The 19631-nt window shown below is 37.4% G+C and overlaps 6 protein-coding genes across 9 annotated transcripts in view; 4 read left to right on the top strand and 2 right to left on the bottom strand.

Annotated features, from left to right (window-relative positions):
* LOC9326233 (LOB domain-containing protein 3) overlaps positions 1-1722 on the bottom strand; it is an 11125-nt gene extending 9403 nt beyond the window's left edge. Inside the window, exon 1 of one of the 2 annotated variants that reach the window (XM_021013455.1) lies at positions 1557-1722. The gene's annotated coding sequence lies outside the window, so the exon portion shown is untranslated. The remainder of the gene's footprint in view (positions 1-1556) is intronic. The other variant, XM_021013454.1, reaches the window with a different exon arrangement.
* Positions 1723-1927: 205 nt separating this feature from the next.
* On the top strand, positions 1928-8123 carry LOC9328977 (molybdenum cofactor sulfurase). The gene is made up of 21 exons (XM_021014767.1): positions 1928-2126; positions 2527-2625; positions 2844-2902; positions 3043-3361; positions 3494-3620; positions 4065-4170; positions 4253-4298; positions 4550-4588; positions 4658-4814; positions 5028-5130; positions 5369-5485; positions 5658-5735; positions 5845-5946; positions 6077-6176; positions 6463-6573; positions 6696-6760; positions 6843-6994; positions 7064-7296; positions 7367-7500; positions 7591-7701; positions 7799-8123. Exons 1-21 carry the CDS (start codon positions 2024-2026, stop codon positions 7895-7897), a joined length of 2460 nt encoding a protein of 819 aa, XP_020870426.1. The 5' UTR covers positions 1928-2023; the 3' UTR covers positions 7898-8123.
* Positions 8124-8176: 53 nt separating this feature from the next.
* LOC9326234 (cell division control protein 48 homolog C) lies at positions 8177-12019 on the top strand. The gene is made up of 4 exons (XM_002890126.2): positions 8177-9664; positions 9770-9922; positions 10010-10811; positions 11941-12019. The coding sequence occupies exons 1-3, from the start codon at positions 8276-8278 to the stop codon at positions 10769-10771; spliced, it is 2304 nt and encodes a 767-aa protein (XP_002890172.2). The 5' UTR covers positions 8177-8275; the 3' UTR covers positions 10772-10811; positions 11941-12019.
* A 104-nt stretch (positions 12020-12123) lies between these two features.
* On the top strand, positions 12124-14499 carry LOC9326235 (post-GPI attachment to proteins factor 3). 2 transcript variants are annotated; one of them, XM_021014768.1, is made up of 6 exons: positions 12124-12230; positions 12713-12807; positions 12999-13248; positions 13336-13532; positions 13619-13806; positions 13946-14499. In XM_021014768.1, exons 2-6 carry the CDS (start codon positions 12713-12715, stop codon positions 14242-14244), a joined length of 1029 nt encoding a protein of 342 aa, XP_020870427.1. In that variant the 5' UTR covers positions 12124-12230; the 3' UTR covers positions 14245-14499. The 2 variants fall into 2 exon arrangements, with proteins under 2 accessions (XP_020870427.1, XP_020870428.1); XM_021014769.1 differs by lacking the exons at positions 12124-12230; positions 12713-12807 and having other exon boundaries at positions 13073-13252.
* On the bottom strand, positions 14473-17615 carry LOC9326236 (UDP-glycosyltransferase TURAN). The gene is made up of 16 exons (XM_002892869.2): positions 17535-17615; positions 17272-17376; positions 17130-17163; positions 16991-17046; positions 16758-16895; positions 16513-16661; positions 16329-16418; positions 16152-16218; positions 15984-16047; positions 15788-15893; positions 15557-15699; positions 15295-15467; positions 15141-15193; positions 14992-15067; positions 14772-14900; positions 14473-14686 (listed from the first exon to the last, which is right to left on the bottom strand). The coding sequence occupies exons 2-16, from the start codon at positions 17362-17364 to the stop codon at positions 14660-14662; spliced, it is 1398 nt and encodes a 465-aa protein (XP_002892915.1). The 5' UTR covers positions 17365-17376; positions 17535-17615; the 3' UTR covers positions 14473-14659.
* A 62-nt stretch (positions 17616-17677) lies between these two features.
* LOC9328978 (DNA polymerase zeta processivity subunit) lies at positions 17678-19130 on the top strand. Of its 2 annotated transcripts, none has more exons than XM_002890128.2 (5): positions 17678-17798; positions 17898-17978; positions 18052-18164; positions 18323-18512; positions 18619-19130. In XM_002890128.2, the coding sequence occupies exons 1-5, from the start codon at positions 17771-17773 to the stop codon at positions 18843-18845; spliced, it is 639 nt and encodes a 212-aa protein (XP_002890174.1). In that variant the 5' UTR covers positions 17678-17770; the 3' UTR covers positions 18846-19130. The 2 variants fall into 2 exon arrangements, with proteins under 2 accessions (XP_002890174.1, XP_020870429.1); XM_021014770.1 differs by having other exon boundaries at positions 17697-17798; positions 17882-17978.
* Positions 19131-19631: the final 501 nt, after the last annotated feature.

A 19631-nucleotide genomic window follows, 5' to 3' on the forward strand; every position in this document is an offset into this window, starting at 1 on the left:
TCCCAGTACAGCAAGACAATAGAACTATGGAGACGGGTTTCTCCAATCTATGACTTTCGGACATAGATCGACAAGCATATGATCTAACTTATAACATCGGACTATGCTGTCCCAGCTACAGCAATGTATTTTTAATCGAACAATTGCCTTATCAAAGGACTTTTACTCTCCATCATTTAGCAGAGAAATGAATTTCCCGGGACATCATTGTCCAAGCCTTGATATAGGCTGATCTTAGCAGAATTTTGAACTTTATATCAAGCTGTCCCAGTACAGCAAGACAATAGAACTATAGAGACTGGTTTCTCCAATCTTTTACTTTCCGACATAGATCGACAAGCATATGATCTAGCTTATAACATCGGACTATGCTGTCCCAGCTACAGCAATGTATTTTTAATCGGACAATTGCCTTATCAAAGGACTTTTACTCTCCATCAATTAGCAGAGAATTGAATTTCTCAGGACATCATTGTCCAAGCCTTGATAAAGGCTGATCTTAGCAGATATTTGAAATTTATATCAAGCTGTCCCAGTACAGCAAGACAATAGGACTATAGAGATAGTTTTCTCCAATCCTTTACTTACGGACATAGATCGACAAGCATATGATCTAGCTTCTGTTAGTCAACATCGGACTATAATTAGACAAGACTTACGGATTTCAATCAAAATCTTGCTTGCCTTACAAAATTTGACAAGTCTTACGGATTTCAATCAAAATCTTGCTTGTCTTAAGTAATTAGACAAGTCTTACGGATTTCAATCAAAATCTTGCTTGTCTTAAATAATTAGACAAGTCTTACAGATTTCAATCAAAATCTGCTTGCCTTACAAAACTTAACAAGTCCTACAGATTTCAATCAAAATCTTGCTTGTCTTACATAATAAGACAAGTCTTGCAGATTTCAATCTCATCTTGCTTGCCTTAGATAGGTAACATCGGGACAATTTCCCCAAGTTAGAAACCGGACAGACACAATCATCTAATGTGTTGTCCCTTTCTTTTGGGTTTGAAGAAAACAGAAAACTTTAAACTAACTAAAACTAACGACAATTTTTTTTAATAAGTAAAAGTCCTTCGAAAGAGAAGAAAACACGAATTCAAAGAGGATTTTTTGATTTACGAAATACAAAAACAGCAATCGAAAATCCAAATTGGCAAAACAAGGTTTGGAATTTAAGAAAACTACAATCATGAAAGTAAAAAGCAAAGCCCTTCGAAAACGAAGAAAACACGAATCTAAAAGAGGGCTTTTGATTTGCAAAAAACAAATTAATTAGAAACCCTAATCTGAAAAGTAAAATCCTAAAGAGAAATACAAGTTTTGAAATTGAAAACCCTAAGATGTAAAAACACAACGAAAAATTTAGGGTTTTCGGATTTGCTTGATATAAAAACCTAATCGAAGTTTTTGATTTAGTAAAAGAGAGGTTCGAATATAAGAAAAACACAGTCATGAAACTACAAAACCTAAACAGAAGGACCCAGATTCAAAAGAAGGGCATAATCAAGAACTCTACTAATTCAATGAACAAATTAAACAAAACGATACCTGAAGAGAAGATGAAGATCTTCGAAGAGAGAAAAACGGAAACGAGAGCGAAAGAAGAAAAATTGCAATTGTGAGAATTATCCACGAAAGGCCTGCTTATATAGACAGAGCTCGTGGTCTTAGTTATGATGGGCTTAAGAGCATAGGCCCATATCTTCCTTTTAGGATTTCCTTTTTTTTTTTTTACTCTTTCCATTTTTGTTGGCATCCTTTATTATTATTTTAATCAATTTCCTTTTTCTTTACTTTTTTCCATTTTTGTTGGCATCTTTTATTATTATTTTAATATTATTCTATTACAAATTTCCTTTTTCTAGTTTTCTTATGTAAAATAGGAAATCTAATTATATTGACGTGAAAAAAGGAAATTGTATTTTATTTTAAAAAAGCCGGGAACGACCATCTTTCTTTCGTCGGCGATTTTTCTGAGATTATCAGAGAGACAGAGAGACACTTTTCTTTCGGCGATGGAAGCATTTCTTAAGGAATTCGGAGATTATTATGGATACCCAGACGGTTCCAAGAACATCAAAGAGATCCGTGACACCGAATTCAAGAGATTAGATAAAGGTCTGTTTTTTTTTGTTCTTTCAATCATCTATGAGTTCTTCTCTTGGATCTAATAGAGTTCGAATCCTAAGCTTTTTGAGCTGAAATTTCTAAGAATTAAAAAAAACTATTGGGTTGGGTCAGTGGAGGACCAGCTCCACTACTTCAGAGTTTCGAATTGAATGGAAATTGAGTTTGTGTGTTTCTCGATGGAAACAGTGTAACTTATGTTTATGAATGTAATTGAAGAGATTTAACTGATCGGTACTCATATGATCAATTCAGTTATTCCCCAGAATGGGATCATTGTATGTTAATGATGTTCTATGTAGTGATTCTCAGTATCCGGACTTATTTAATAATTTCCCTTCCGGTTCAATATCGGAGATTGCAACTTATAAGCTCTTTGTGGTTTGTGCAGGTGTTGTGTACTTGGATCATGCTGGTTCTACTTTGTATTCTGAGTTGCAGATGGAAAATATTTTTAAGGACTTCACAAGCAACGTTTTTGGAAATCCACGTATCCTCATCTTTTCAATCCCGTAACATGCTTTACATTTTACTAGATCTGAATCTCAGATTTTAATGACTTGAAGCTGTGTAACTTTGATGTTGATTTGTGAAAAGAATGTAGCTAATCTCTTTTCTGTACATCTTTTTAGATATGATGCCTTTTTTTTTTTGTTTTTTTTCCAATAAGCTAAGGTTGTTGAAAGTGGTTCCTTAATTGTGATTTAGATAGTCAAAGTGATATCAGTTCGGCGACCAGTGACCTTATAGCGGATGCTCGGCATCAGGTACCACATTCTTAACATTTCTGGAACTCATATATGTGGAATACGGGGAGTTTTTTTTATTTAATCTTCGGATTACTGGTATTCATCTTATAAGTTGGTTTCATGTGTTTCAATCAATCTTCATTGCACACTGGAGTTAGGTGCTTGAATACTTCAATGCATCTCCTGAAGATTACAGTTGCATATTCACCTCCGGAGCCACAGCAGCGCTGAAGCTTGTCGGAGAGACATTTCCGTGGACCCAAGACAGTAATTTTTTGTATACCATGGAGAATCACAACAGTGTGCTTGGTATTAGGGAATATGCATTAGCTCAAGGTGCTTCAGCATGTGCAGTGGATATTGAAGAGGTAGCTAACCAACCAGGCCAGCTCACAAATTCAGGACCATCTATCAAGGTAAAGCATCGTGCTGTGCAGATGAGAAACACTTCTAAAATCCAAAAGGAAGAGTCAAGAGGTCCGTTATTTCTTATATCATCCTGAATAGAATCTGTTCAAGATGTATCACATGTCATATTCTTGTACTCTGGGTATATAATCGACTTTTCTGGTTTGCTTATCCATGTTTCAATCTATCGTATGTTTACAGGAAATGCCTATAATCTATTTGCTTTCCCCTCGGAGTGCAATTTTTCTGGCCTGAGGTTTAATCTAGATCTGGTGAAGTTGATTAAAGAAAATCCTGAAATCATGCTACAAGGCTCTCCCTTTAGCAAGTAGGTTTCACATTCTCTCTATTCTTCTCTCATTTTTCTCAGTTTCTTGCATTGGTACCGCTTAATGTCTGCTTGGATTCATATTGCTGAGGTTTGGCGATGCTATGCCTACAGCAATTCAACTCCTTGAGCTTTGTGAAATTTTTTTTTACATGATCTTTGAGTGTGAGTTAGATACAGTCTTTGAACAGGAGAAGTGGTACAGGAATCTGCCATATACTTTTGATACGATTTTTCTGGTGTTAATATGGTGATATCTAGAAATGAACTGTGCACATTAATAATGCAAGCCTAAAACCACAAAGAAACTTTTGAAGGAACTACTTTGGCTTGATTTGATTCTTCTTTCTTTGTTGATTCTAAGTGTGTATAGGACTTGAAGAGGTTCATTCATATTAGTTTCTATTGTTTATCTCTCATCATGGCTTATATACTTTTTATAAGGAGCAAGCGGTGGATGGTCTTGATTGATGCTGCAAAGGGTTGTGCTACACTACCACCTGATCTATTGGAGTATCCTGCAGATTTTGTTGTTGTGTCATTCTACAAGGTATCTCCTGGATTTTCCAAAATAAATGAAGCTCTTTTATTATCAGATTTTGACTTTCTTGTTTTCCACTGTTTTCATGAAGTTATTTGGTTATCCTACTGGGCTTGGCGCTCTCCTTGTACGGAATGGTGCGTAATTTGTTCCCTAGGTTTATCTCCTGTAAATCTTCACAAATCTGACTGTAGTTTAGAAACATTCTCGTTTAATTCATTACTTAGGTCAGAGCATTTCTTTAGTTAAGATCTCTGATATTGTTTTCATTTTATTCTTGTCTCAGTTGAGACTTATTTCCTAAACAAGATCAACGTGTATCATTTATTGAAACAATTATTGCAAATGCTAGCTACTGACATGATTTTCTCGTTATTATTATCTACAGATGCAGCCAAATTGCTCAAAAAGACTTATTTTAGTGGGGGTATGCATCTCAATTAGTTATGTAAAATGGATGAATTCGTATGGCATTTGATGAACATAATACTTACAGGCACTGTTGCTGCTTCAATTGCTGACATCGACTTTGTAAAAAGAAGGGAAAGGGTGGAGGAGTTTTTTGAGGATGGTTCTGCTTCATTCCTGAGCATAGCAGCCATCCGTCATGGCTTCAAATTACTCAAGTCGCTTACACCTTCTGCAATTTGGATGTGAGTAAAACTTTTGCTCCGTGCAGGATCTCCAATTTTGAAAATGAGTCTAAAATTTTTCCTTGGAAGATAGTCTAGTAGGGCCTTCTCTTTTTAAAGACCCCATGCTGTTGATTCTTGTTGATCATTGTTTGAAATTTGCAGAAGTTTAAAGTTCCCTCCAAACCATCTGCTATTGTAGAAGCTAAAGTGTGTTCTGTATCTATTTACTAGGCACACAACGTCACTTTCCATATATGTGAAAAAAAAACTTCAGGCTTTACAACATGGAAATGGGGCTGGTGTATGTGTTCTGTATGGCAGTGAAAATCTGAAGGTCAGTTCTTTCATGATTAAAAACTAGTTTTTTTTCTATTTCTCATATTCCATTAGTTATAGGGCTTCATCTATTGAGTGAAATATATGCTTCAACAAAAAGGATAGCAAAGAACATAGGAAGAAAACAAGCATCAATCGTTTCATATTTTAAAAATATCATCATTTACTTTAGAGGCCAATGGAATTATGTTTTGTGTGACAATTATATTTGATTCCTTCTAAGTTTTATGTTTCAGTTATCTTCGCATAGATCAGGCCCAACGGTTACATTTAACTTGAAAAGACCTGATGGCTCTTGGTTTGGCTACTTGGAGGTGGAAAAACTTGCTTCTTTATCTGGAATTCAGTTACGGGTATGTTTTGGAAACACAGTTCAGTTTTATTCTCTTCAAATTCTTTCACCTTAAAGAAAAGAAGTTAGGTAAGTAAGATTATAGGGGCTTGCACTCACTAGCAAGGGGTAATCTTGCATTAGGTCATTTGACGCTGAAATTCCATCTGTCATTTTACTTCATTTTGGTGTAGACAGGATGTTTTTGCAATCCTGGCGCATGTGCAAAGTATCTCGACTTGTCTCATTCTGATCTATTTTCTAATGTGGAGGTAAAATTTGTTCCTTTTTTTCCTCATCAAGTTATCATTCTTTTTGTTGGCCCTGATTTTAGCAGATCTTGTATATTGTTGACCGTGAGATCCTTTTAATTTAACCCAGGCTGGGCATATTTGCTGGGACGACAATGATGTGATAAATGGAAAACCAACAGGGGCTGTTCGGGTTTCGTTTGGTTACATGTCAACCTTTGAAGAGGCCCAGGTATACGTAGGTTCTTTTATTTAGATTTCCCCAATTCCATGTATCGGAAGTTGTCGAAATTATAAACAAAGCTCATTTTCAACTCTTGTGTTGCGGCTACCTAATTTAAACTGTATGCTTTTATTCACAGAAATTTATTGATTTCATCATAAGTTCATTTGTTTCACCTCCAAAGAAGATTGGGAATGGAACTGTCGTCAGTGGAAGGTTTTCTCAACTTCCTAGTGAAGGTACTTTCTTTGAAATCTCTTACGGTGCTTTGTTCCTAGCAACACTAGTTATTGTTATTTAACTCTCTTGGAGCATTATTTACACACATTGACATAAAAGGGACTTGGTAAAACTGATTCCACCATTCATTCTCTGTGATGTGACTTAATTAAAAGTGCATGTAGCTTGTCGCTACTTCGTATGATCTTTGGAAATCCACGAGACTTAACTTGCGAGATAGCAAATACTTCATACAGTATAAATGGCGTCTCAATTCTATGGATCTCCGCTTTTTGTTATTTGCAGAACTTGAAAGTAAAGAATCTTTTCAAAGCCACTACCTTAAGTCAATTACTATATACCCGATCAAGTCATGTGCTGGATTTTCTGTGATACGTTGGCCACTTTGCAGAACAGGTATTTCATTTAACTTGCTTGGTTACTCCGAATCGGTGCAGCTGTTTGTGCAGGTATTAGTGGTTGGGGTGCTCTCTTTGGCATTTATGCATAACTCGTGTTTATTTTTGAAACATAAAAAGGCCTGCTGCATGATCGAGAATGGATGGTTCAGGGTCTGACGGGTGAAATTCTTACCCAAAAGAAGGTGATAAAGCATATTCTAACTCGAATCTTTCTATATACGGCTCTGTCACCAAAATTTTGATTTGCTTGGGAATGGCTTCTAGGTGCCTGAGATGTCTCTTATAAGAACCTTTATCGACCTTGAGGAAGGACTGCTGTCTGTAGAATCTTCTCGCTGCAAAGACAAATTGCACATCAGAATCAAGTCAGATTCATATAATCCGAGGAGCGATGAGTTCGATTCACATGCCAACATGTATGCATTGCTCCTTATCATGTGCTGTCTTATATTCAGCTGCTTGTAATAAATTTGTTTTGGTTGCAGACGTGGAAACCATAATGAGGAAACTAGAATCAATCATTGGTTCACCAATGCCATTGGTCGACAATGCAAGTTGCTACGATATTCTAGCTCTACTTCCAAAGACTGCTTGAACAGAAACAAGAGTCCTGGTTTGTGCAGAGATTTGGAAAGCAATATCAACTTTGCTAATGAAGCTCAGTTCTTGTTAATCTCCGAGGAGAGTGTTGCTGACCTAAACAGAAGATTAGAAGCAAGTACGTTTCTATCTCCTTTTAATCTTATATCTTGTTCTTTTTTGCTCGATAAATCCTGATTTGGTTGCAGAAGACGAGGATTACAAACGGGCTTATGAGAAACTCAATCCATATAGATTCAGACCAAATCTGGTTATATCTGGAGGTGAACCATACGCAGAAGATAAATGGAGAACTGTCAAGATAGGAGACAATACTTTCACAGTAAGTTCATGGATCTACATAAGATTCGATTCGTAAGTATAAACTTCACGGTTCTCTGTTTTTCTAAACAGTTGGTTCCTTTCAATGCAGTCGTTGGGCGGATGTAACCGGTGCCAGATGATAAACATAAGTAATGAGGCTGGACTAGTGAAGAAATCCAATGAGCCCTTAACAACTTTAGCTTCATATAGGAGAGTAAAGGTTCAACATTCTGAAACCAATCTGTTCCATTAAAAAAAAGGTATTAATTTGATCATTTATTGTGAAGTAACATTTCTTGGTGCTTCATCGGATTCAGGGAAAGATCTTGTTTGGTACTCTACTGAGATACGAGATTGATGAGAAAAGACAATGTTGGATTGGAGCTGGGGAAGAAGTAAATCCAGATATTGAATAGGTTCAAGCTTGTGTGTGTATTGTTGTCTACTATACATAAAAACATATGGAAAAAGCATACAAGAACAAATATGTTACTTAGATCTCTATACCATTGTATTACTCCAAGTTTGTAGAGAAAAACAATTTAGCTCAGAATCTTGAGTATACCAAATAGTTAGAAAATCAAACACTATGTAATACTGTAAGTCTGTAATAGAGAAGAATAATAATATCAAGGTTATTTACTTTTTTTTTTTGCTTCATAAACAATTTAAACACACGGAATTAGGTTTCTTTTCTTTTCTCCGCTGTCTCCTCCGGTTATGTCCAGTGGTGGACGCCTCCATAAGTAAGAAAGATTCCGACTTTAGCTATTGAAACCCGCTCTAAGCACAGTATGATGGTGAGGAGAGGTCGCGGTCGTGGTCGTGGCGGCGGAGGAATAAATCGTAGATATCTGAGTAAAGTTATTGATTCATGCGGGAATTTAACAACGGCGGAGGATATCGTCGATGATCTCCGTTCCAGGCACAGTAACTTCGCCCGCTTGACTCGGCAAGTGCTTCTGCTCAACGTCAGACAAGTCCTTAATGCCAGAAACAACAAAGCTGAAGAGGAAGATGATAGCAACAATGGCGATGAGGAAGCTGCTGCTGCTAAAAGGAAGAAAGTGTCTTCTTCTCCGTCTTATTCTTCGACTTCTGAGGACGAGGACGCTGTTTACAGCGAGAAGCTGAGTCCAAGGTTCGATTTGATCAATGGCAGTCTACGAGATAACTATGCCAAGCTAAACAGTTCCTTGAAGAAACCAATTGGGTCGCCTGTGGAGAAGAATGTGGAAGTTGAGACTGTGGGAAACAAAGGTAGAAGTAAGATGGCTACAATGGGGTCGAGAAAGGAGTCTAAAGGCTCTCTTTCCGTCAGTGGAACTACTGGTAATGGTGAATTGGAAGTGGAGGGTGATAAAGGACCTACTTTTAAAGATTTTGGTGGGATTAGGAAAGTGTTGGATGAATTGGAGAGGAATGTTTTGTTCCCGATTCTCAATCCTGAACCGTTTAGGAAGATTGGAGTTAAGCCACCAAGCGGGATTCTATTTCATGGACCACCTGGCTGTGGGAAGACCAAGTTGGCTAATGCTATAGCCAATGAAGTTGGTGTTCCGTTTTATAAGATTTCAGCTACAGATGTGGTTTCTGGTGTCTCTGGTGCTTCTGAAGAGAATATTAGAGAGCTCTTCTCTAAAGCGTATAGGACTGCACCTTCTATTGTGTTTATCGATGAGATTGATGCGATTGGATCAAAGAGGGAAAATCAGCAAAGGGAGATGGAGAAGCGGATTGTAACGCAATTATTGACTTGTATGGATGGACCTGTTAACAAAGGTCCTGAGTCTAGTGCTGGATTTGTTCTCGTCATTGGAGCTACAAATAGGCCTGATGCTCTGGATCCTGCTTTGAGAAGGAGTGGACGATTTGAATGTGAGATCGCTCTGAGTGTTCCAGATGAAGATGCAAGAACTGAGATCCTCTCTGTTGTAGCCCAGAAACTTAGACTAGAAGGGCCCTTTGACAAAAAAAGAATAGCTCGTTTAACACCGGGGTTTGTTGGAGCCGATTTGGAGGGTGTTGCTAACATGGCTGGCAGGATAGCTACAAAGAGAATTTTGGATTCAAGAAAATCTCAACTGTCTGAGAACGGTGAAGATGATGATAATTCTTGGCTGAGGCATCCCTGGCCAGAAGAAGAGTTGGAAAAACTCTTTGTCAAGATGTCTGATTTTGAGGTATGTTAATTGCAGGCGATATGAAGTTTACTTTTCTGTACTGCAATAGCTACGTAGTTTTACTCTTTGTTTCCTAACTCTGTTGGTTGCTCTGTAATATATCAGGAAGCAGTGAATCTAGTTCAAGCATCTTTGACAAGAGAAGGATTCTCTATCGTGCCTGATGTCAAGTGGGATGATGTTGGTGGACTTGAGCATCTACGACTTGAATTCAACCGTTATATAGTCAGACCTATCAAAAAGCCTGATATTTATAAGGTACTGATAAGTCACTTGGCACTGTTATATTCAAGATAACTTGCTTGTTCTCTTGAGGTCTGAATGTGTCTCTTTGGATTTTTTTAGGCTTTTGGGGTAGACTTAGAGACAGGATTTTTACTCTATGGACCACCTGGTTGTGGCAAGACATTGATTGCAAAGGCTGTTGCTAACGAGGCAGGAGCTAATTTCATGCACATCAAGGGTGCAGAACTTCTAAACAAATACGTTGGAGAGAGCGAGCTTGCTATTCGGACATTGTTTCAGCGGGCCCGGACATGCTCACCATGTGTAATCTTCTTTGACGAGGTGGATGCTTTGACAACAAGCCGTGGCAAAGAAGGTGCCTGGGTTGTTGAGCGGCTTTTAAACCAGTTTCTTGTTGAGCTGGACGGTGGAGATAGGCGTAATGTATATGTAATTGGAGCTACAAATAGGCCAGATGTAATTGATCCTGCGTTCTTGAGACCCGGTAGGTTTGGGAATCTTCTATACGTACCCCTCCCTAACGCGGATGAACGTGCTTCAATTCTAAAAGCTATTGCAAGGAAGAAGCCCATAGATCCTAGTGTTGATCTGGATGGCATTGCAAAGATGAAGTGTGAAGGTTTCAGCGGCGCTGATCTAGCTCACTTGGTGCAAAAAGCTACATTCCAGGCAGTGGAGGAGATAACAACTTCCGGTGAAGATGATGATGATGATATTACAGATACAAGTCAGTGTACCATTAAGATGACTCATTTCGAGCAAGCCTTGTCCTTAGTATCACCTTCTGTGAACAAACAGCAAAGAAGACACTACCAGGAACTATCGGTAAGACTCCAAGAAAGCAGTGGAAGGAAACCATAGGACCACCTTTGCCATACACGAGAACCTCGCTTACTTGTATAACTAGGATCGGACCCGCGGTCCACCGCGGGAGAATATTGATTTACATACGTTGATTTTAATATTGTACATGTTTTTAATAGAACGAATCGTGTAGTGTACTTATAAATATTTCTAATAACAAATTGTAAAGAAAATATTAAATTGTTTATAATTAAGCCAATCATATTAATTATGATTTACAAAATGGAATTTTTGTGTTTTAGAATTCAAAAATTAGACGAATCATGGGAATTAAAGCAGTCAAAATAGGTCCAAAACCGCGGGTCGAGTCCAAATCATCTCACTATTGAGCAGATTTGGGAAAATATATTAAACCCGCAAATAAGCGGGCCACATGGATTGATTCGCAGTGGGTCATCGGTTTTCATCCGCGGGTTGGCGGATCAACCCGCATGATAGTATTTATTGATAAAAATATAATTTATTCAACATGTGGTAGTTTAAAAAACTTTTAATAAATGAAATTATAATATTTATAAATATATTGATATATAAGATTATAATCTCTAAATTTTTTCTAATTTATTTATTTCTTTAAATTTTGGTTACTCTAAAATTATTTAAACAAAATCTACGGATAACCCCGCAAATCAGCATACATTAGCGCGACGGGTTTGTGTTTCATATATGCTACCCGTGGGTCGTGCGGACAGACTAACTACATGCCAAAATATATTTTGCCTATTGCAAAACAGACTTAACGGGATGAATCAACTCGTTTTGACAACTCTAATGGAAATATTATTTAGTCATACAACACAATGGAGTTTGGACATAGGAATAATAGAATACGTATCTTATTTGTTAGATGAGAGATTGAAAGGTGAAATATAATGATTAAAAAAAAATTAATATTTTTCATGATTCACAAAATTTAATAAATATAATTCATATTATACGTAATTAATGTATAATATTGTTCGGAATATGATTTTATAATTAGTTACCATAAGTACAATCAAATTTTATTTGATTTCCGTAAACATTTGATTTTAGTTCGATTTTTCATTATTAATTCGAATTTATATTCCAAAAAAATTTCAAAGATTCGATTTCAGAATTTCGGGTCAATTTTCTGATTTTGACCCGACCCATTTACATTTATACTTCTCTTTTAATAGTATAGAAATGTCTGCAATTATTCCTAATATTTGTAACAATTATATTTATTGAGATCAGATAAATCCGAATGAAGGTTTTGTTACTCTTGTTTTTTTTTGAGGACATATTTTGGAAAGCAGATAATGGCTAGAAAGAAAAAGAATTAGTGCAAAAACTGGGTCGTTTAATTTAAAATAAGTAAGACACGTGGTCTTCTCTTTCGTCGTCTCCACTATCTACAGCGATAATAATATTCTTTGAAGAAGAAGCTTTTAACATTGTTGCGAAGACTCAGACTCTCAACGCAGACTCGGAGGTACTGGATTTCATCTGATCTGCTTGATTTATCTTGCTCTCTACATTATAAGTGATCGGTTTCTCATCTTTCTGTTATCCCTGCGTAATTAGTTGATCTCTAAGGGTTTAGGCTCTGAATTTGATTTACGTTCTGAGTTTTCGATAATCTGATCGAATCTGGAAATCATAGGATTAGATTGTATAGGAATCTGGGTTTTTGAGGTTTTTTTTTTAACAGCAAAGTCGCAAAGTCACTCGTTAACAAAGAGATTCTCTAGTCTTTCAAGTTCCAATTAGACAAGGATTTCTATTGATATGTGAGAGTTTGTTTCTTTCACTGTAATAAACACTTGCTTTAGGATTATTTTACCGTAGTTTCTTTTTTTTGATAGTCTGATTCGTAGTTTTCATGTGCAGCTCCTTTAAGCAATCTTTCTTTGTTTTTTTTGAGGCTTGCATAGTTATTATCACTCAGTGATTTCACTTCAACTTTCTTCTCAGATGGCAGTCCACTACTGGACAGCCCTGTTTCTATTGTTGTCATGCCTTTTCACTATTTCAAATTCTAGTGCTGGCGATGCCGATCCAGATTACAGGTATTATAACTTTTCACTTTCTTTAGGATTTATACACAACTTATCTTTCTTACTCTGTAATCTTAGAAATAATGTTCAAGATAGACTGTTTGTTCTGTGAGTTTTTAGCGTGAACTTGGTTTAGTAGTAGCGCATATGTAAGCAGCAATTTTGACTCGCGAGATTATGAACGTCTCGCAATTTTGTATCAGGACATGTGTTTCAGAATGTGAGATAAGCGGTTGTGTTGGACAACTTTGCTTTCCTCAGTGCAATTCTTCATCGGATGGTGGTCCATGGTACATACAAGAACCTCTGTATTTACAATGGAAAAAATGGGGTTGTCAAGGTGATTGCCGTTATCAATGTATGGTTAATAGAGAGAGGGAACGGGAAACTCTCGGCCAAGCCCCTGTCAAGTACCATGGTAAATGGCCCTTCAAGCGTGTACTTGGGATTCAGGTTAGTTGTCTTCATTCACTTCTGGATTCTGGTTGTTTCCATGTATTAGATGGAGCATGCAGTTTGACTTACCTTATTCTTTGCTAGGAGCCTGCTTCTGTTGCGTTCTCTGTGCTCAACCTAGCAATGCATTTCCATGGTTGGCTTTCCTTTTTCATCACGCTCTACTATAAATTGCCACTGAAACAAGATAGGACAGCATACTATGAATACGTCGGTTTGTGGCATATCTACGGTTTTCTGTCCATGAACTCTTGGTTCTGGAGTGCTGTTTTCCACAGCCGGTAAATTGTCTACACATTACTTTATATCCACAATCTGCTTCATATATTTATATGTTTTTCTGGTAATCGGTCTCTTTGGTTCTCAGGGATGTTGACCTCACAGAGAGGTTGGACTACTCATCCGCAGTAGCCGTTCTCGGATTCTCACTCATCTTAGCCATTTTACGAACCTTTGATATTCGGGTCGAGGCTACAAGGGTTATGGTATCCGCTCCAATACTAGCTTTTGTAACCACCCACATACTCTACATAAACTTCTACAAACTCGACTATGGTACCTCACAAACTCTTTCCGCAATCTGAAATCGAGCCAATATTTTTGGTGAATTCACCAGTTTTGAATGTTGTTTACAGAGTCGACATGTTTTCTTCGCATTCTTGGTGAGCTCACTAGTTTTGAATATTGTCTACAGGTTGGAACATGATTGTGTGTGTGACAATGGGAGTCACTCAGCTTTTTCTATGGGCAAGATGGGCTGCTGTCTCGAGCCATCCTTCTAACTGGAAACTTTGGGTGGTTGTGATAGCTGGAGGATTAGCCATGCTTCTAGAGATATATGATTTTCCTCCATATGAAGGCTACTTCGATGCTCACTCGATCTGGCACGCTGCCACAATTCCCTTAACCATTCTCTGGTGGAGCTTCATTAGAGACGATGCTGAGTTCAGAACTTCCAGCCTCCTCAAGAAAACTAAGACGAAGGCAAAGTGAGTTCTTCGCTAAATTTCAGAAGGATTTATATTCGACCGTACAAATTTGCAAGCACAGGAGAAAAACAAAAGGTGGAAATGGATTCAAGCATCACAAAGAAGGAAGAGTCTTTTGTTCAAAGCTAGCTGGTTTCGATTCTCAGGTTTCTCCAGTTTATTTTTTTGTTATTGTTTAAGCATTAACTGTGGAATTTGCTTTCAGCCTTTCACAAAATTTTCTTGGCCTTACTTTTGGTTAATTGAGATTTTGATATCATTCACTCGTTCATACAAAGACTCCTGCCAAATCATTTCGGAATCAGATTTTGTCAATATTTCGAGACAATCTTGTAATCTATATGATTGTGTACAAAAATTTGGATCTACAAAAGCAGTTCTGAGAAACTCTCAAGCCCATCGATTTTGAGTCTTCTCTTTCATGAATCTGCTATTTGAGACACGACCTGCATAGATCAGACATGAGACATATTATGAAATAGCCCAATAAAAGTGTGTGTGTGAGATACAGAGAGGGCCAACGGATTTTGCCTGAGTGATCAAAGGTTTTGCACAATCTTCCCACTCTGTAGCCCATCGACCCGAAGAACCAGTCTCCATTGCACCCGCTTTAAGAGACATTAGGGCATCACAGTTCCCGGGAAAACCCTTGAAGAGAATCTGTTCACAAAGACAGAACACAAAGAACATTACTGCTGTCTGCGGTAGACTTGGTGAAATAATGTCTTTAAAAGAAAGACGAGTTACTTACCAATAATTGATCTGCTAATTCTGATGAAGATGAAAACAAAAGTCCATTCTTCCCATCTTTAACGAGTTCTTGAATGCTTCAAGAAAGTTGAAGGTTTTAAAAATATAGTCTTTGTCCGTGAAAGTAATGAAAGTCACTGATTATTTTACCATGAATAGGAAACCGAGCAAACTGGGAGGCCACATCCAAACATATCAACAACCTAAAACGCCAAACATCGGTAACAGTTGACACAATGGAAATCAAGTCTTAAGTCTTCTTAACTTTATTAGCACATATGAGCTTTAACAACAATGTACTTACCTTCATGGGAAGGTCTAAACCCGATGAGGAAGTGTGTAAGCAGACACCGAGATCTGCAGAACCTAAAAGCAATGGGTAATCTTCAGCTGCGAGCCACATTGTACGGAATGCCACATGTCTGAGGTTTAATCGTTTGATTTTCCCCTCGTACATCTCCTTTTCAGGTCCTTTACCTTCATGAACAGTATATATATAGCTCATGATCATAAATAGAAACAGCGAAATATTTTCATATTCTAAACAAGAACGAACCCATCTTTACCTGTAATGATGAACAACAAATTGGGATAAAGGTGTTGGTCTTCTGAAATTTCAGCTGTTTCACTTCCTTTGGATCTTGCAGCCACACGCCGATCATACATCACTGCAGCTTCCAGTAGGATACCAAAATTTTCATCAGGGGTCCTGAAAAATTCATGTTCTAGTATTCAATGTCACGGAAGGATGATGCCACAAGAGTGAAAGTGAACAAAGAATGATGATGTGTCCTCACCAGCTTGTACTGCTCACAACAAGAGCTGGTCTGTTTTGCTTCAGCGAGATGTCAGTATTAATTTTGGTAGTAAAAAGGGTTTCATTAAGCTCTTGGTTTTCCAACTCTAAATTTAAATTGAAAGATTTGGCATCAGAACGAATGGAGAAGCTCAAAAGAAAATCAAAACATGGACTTTTATGTTTAAGGGAGATACCTATACTAATGATATCATAGACACCAATTGGATGGCAAAGATCCTTTTTCACTCGGCAAAACAACTAAAGAAGTAACCAAATGTTACATTACTCTCAGATACCGCACTCTACCCAGAGAGAAAGTGATTGAGTAAACTAGTTAAAAAGGGAAGGAAAGACCAGCTAACCTCATGCCTTTCTTCAAGCAAAGCGGGACGGAAAAACTCAGGAGGCTGATCATATAACACTTGGGCTCTGTTTTTCCAATTCAGAACATTATTGCATACGAAATCAGAATCAAATCACTTTCTTTACTTCAGAATCAAAATGTAACAGGTTATTATCTATGAGAATTTTCATCTCACCTCACTCCCCAATTCTGATCCAGTTCATGTTGCATTGCTTTTGTGACACATAGTGAACCTGTTGCCATCTTTCCATAATGATTCTCAAACCTAACTCATGCAAACAATATCATTCCACCTTGAGAGATAAAGAAATTTCGTAGATAATTTAAGCCATTATCAAGCCACTGGGTAATATACATACCAGCGGTATAAGGATACAAACAAATTGTTTCTTCCTAAAGACAATGCCAACAATGTATATCCAAAATTATGCCAATCTACAACAAACGCTGCACGTCTCCATGAACTCGCCCACTTAACAGCAATTAGGGTTGGAACGGAAGGAGGATTCTGCAGAAATAACTAAGTGTAACTTTTTCTGCAAATTTTATGCAGAGAAAATAGAAAGAAGTGGATATTTTAAAGTGAAAACAAAAGAGACTTTACCTGGACCAAGAAAATGTCAGGCGCTGGTACTTTTACGAAAAGAAACCAGAGAAGCATTGTGAACTGAATAAATGCCTTGAGCAAGAGAGTTACAGGATAAAGTATCTTTGGAAAGAGCTGAAGGAATCGTGGCTGCGCCTGTTTTAACCACCACCAAAAAAAAAAGAAACTGATGATCATGAATCTACAGAGTTGCTAGTAGTTTTATATAGAGGATTTGATCGTCTGCATACCATAGTATGGATGTGGATCGATGGGTGATTTAGAACAGCTTCATGGGGTATAGAACCTAATCATGAGTTTAAAAACATTATAACAATGCATTCTGATTCACAAGAACACTGAAAACACTCGTAAATTAGGAATCCTTACCTCCATATGCAACAATGTCCACTTGAAATGATGCCTGCAGTTTTATGCGACAATGATTAGATTTTGTTCAATAAATTAAAAGTCATTAGAGAAAGTAATCAATTCAAAAGGAACTTGATCAAATGCAAAATCGGCACAAAACCTGACGAGCAAGAGAAAGAGCGTGATATTGCATCCGAGGACTTCGACCAAGATCTCCAAGTACAACTACACAAGCCCTTCCTCTTTTCCCCATCGTCCCTAATATCTTCTCATCACAAAGTTAAACCATTAGCACTACTATGTCGACCTCAAAATCATGTGGTAAATTTATCAGACTCTTACTGATCCACGAGAAGTTAGCTAGTTACATGAAAACGATCTTAGAAAAGAAGACCAAAACATTCGATTAATATCAAATCTTACCGGATCTCCCAGACTCCGGGCAAAATTTTCCGATGAGGCGGAGGAGAAAGAGAAGACACACACTAATGAGAAAAAGTAATTGGGCCCGAGAAGGAATTAACTAGGCCCATAATTTATAAGCCCATGTCACATGATCTTGATGATGGCGAGAGGAGGAGGAGAAGGACTTCACTTTCCCGGCGAGGCCAGCATCGACGGCGAAGTTAGGGTTGTTTCTCTGAGACTTTGAGACGCTAATGGGTCTGAAGGATGATAATCAGTCAGGTAAGTTGCTGATTTTCAACTCTAAATCTCATAAACATGATAATATAGTAGTAGTAAGTAGTTTGGCTTCGAAATATTGTAAGTTTTTGGGTAATTCAGGAGAAGTTGCTGGTACTGTGGTGGAATTTATGGAAGTAGCCATCACAATGATTGTATTCCTCAAAGGATTTTACCCATCTGGTGAGTAAAGAGCGCATTGTGTTCTTGATTTTGCATCTCCAAGTGATTGATCATTATTTGTGTTTTTGTGAAGCGGCATTTGAAAGGAGGAGATATATGAATGTGGTGGTGCAAAGAGCAAGGCATCCTGAGCTACGTGACTATATTCACTCTGCTGCTTCTGGGCTTCTTCCTTTTATTCAAAAGGTTCTCTTTTTTTGATTTTTGGTCCTGCTATAAGTGTAACATGTATATGTGGGAATGCTGCATTTCTTATGCACTGATCAAAATTCACCGATTCAAATAAAACCCCTCATAAAAAAAGATTTGTTCAGAACATTGTCTGTTGTTGTTTTCTGAAATAGGGTCTTGTTGAGAGAGTAGCAGTCATTTTTTCCAGCAAGGATAATGTTCCTGTAGAGAGGTTCATCTTCAAGCTCACGATTAACCCGTCTTCCGCTGCTTTAGTAGAAGAGGGTCAACTCGAGTTTGCGCTTAGGTCCTTCTTAATCAAGCTTTCCGTCTCAAAATCCCTTGTCAAACCTCTTCCCCAAAGTATATACATCTCTAGCTCCACCCATCCTCTTCACATTCTCTCTTCTTATAGCAGCAATTTTTCTATGTTTTAAAGCTTTTTGATCTTTCCCACTCATAAAAACAGATTGTAGATGGGAGGTAACGGCTTATTTGAGGTCACTTCCTCAAGTGGGTTCAAGCAAAGGAGAGCTGTGGATTCCAACTGACACAAAGCAGTGGCAGAACCCACCAGTTATAACTCCTGTCAAGTCTTTGAACAGCGAGCCACTCTGCTTGCAGCTTTACTTGGAACACCCAAGTTTGTCTCAACCACACAACCTTGTCAAGCCCAATGCAGCCCATGAGCCATAAGTAAGATAACACATGAGCTTCGGGTCAGTTGGACCCATTTTCTGAAGCAAAGATGCATTATTGTTTTGTATCATGTACTCCCATTTTGGAGCTTGTGAAGGAGGGGACACTGATGCATTCATAAACATGTTTGAGATGTTTCAAGTCACCGCACGGGTACCAAAAAGTTAGTATAAAACAAACCACAACCTTGTTTTCGTTCTTAACACTTGTATATTCTCTTTCCGTGTAAAACTAAATATTTTGCTTATTGGTTCCGAGTTAGAAATTTAATTCGGTTTGTTATCGTGGATTTATATGAGATAAATGTATATATTTTAGTCTCTATTTTAAAGTGAACTGTATTCATATAAAACTTACGTGGTTTTTTGTTCAAAAATAAAATAAAATTACTTGGTTTAATTGATTTACTCAAGTTTATGTGTATTATTAAAATTGGTTAAACTTAAAACTAATAAATGAGTGTTTTATGTTAAAAACTCTTGAGTTACACCCCGTGTTCAAAAAATCGCTAGGCGCTAGTCGGGCGGTAAGGGTGGGCCTAACGCCTATCAAGAAAATCGGAGATTAAACGGAAATTAATCGGGATTAGTTTTAGGGCTATTTAATGTTTTAAAAACATATTAGTCCATTATAATTAAAAAATTTATGTAATACAGTATCGTTTTTAAAATTACATTAAACACATTAAAACAAGAATTTAAGCTCAAAATTATGATTTTTTATACAAATTACGAATATAAATGGGATGTTTTGAAAAAAAAAATAAAAAAATTGGGCTAGGAT

This window comes from Arabidopsis lyrata (assembly GCF_000004255.2).
Source record: "Arabidopsis lyrata subsp. lyrata unplaced genomic scaffold ARALYscaffold_1, whole genome shotgun sequence".
Taxonomy (NCBI): Eukaryota; Viridiplantae; Streptophyta; class Magnoliopsida; order Brassicales; family Brassicaceae; genus Arabidopsis; species Arabidopsis lyrata.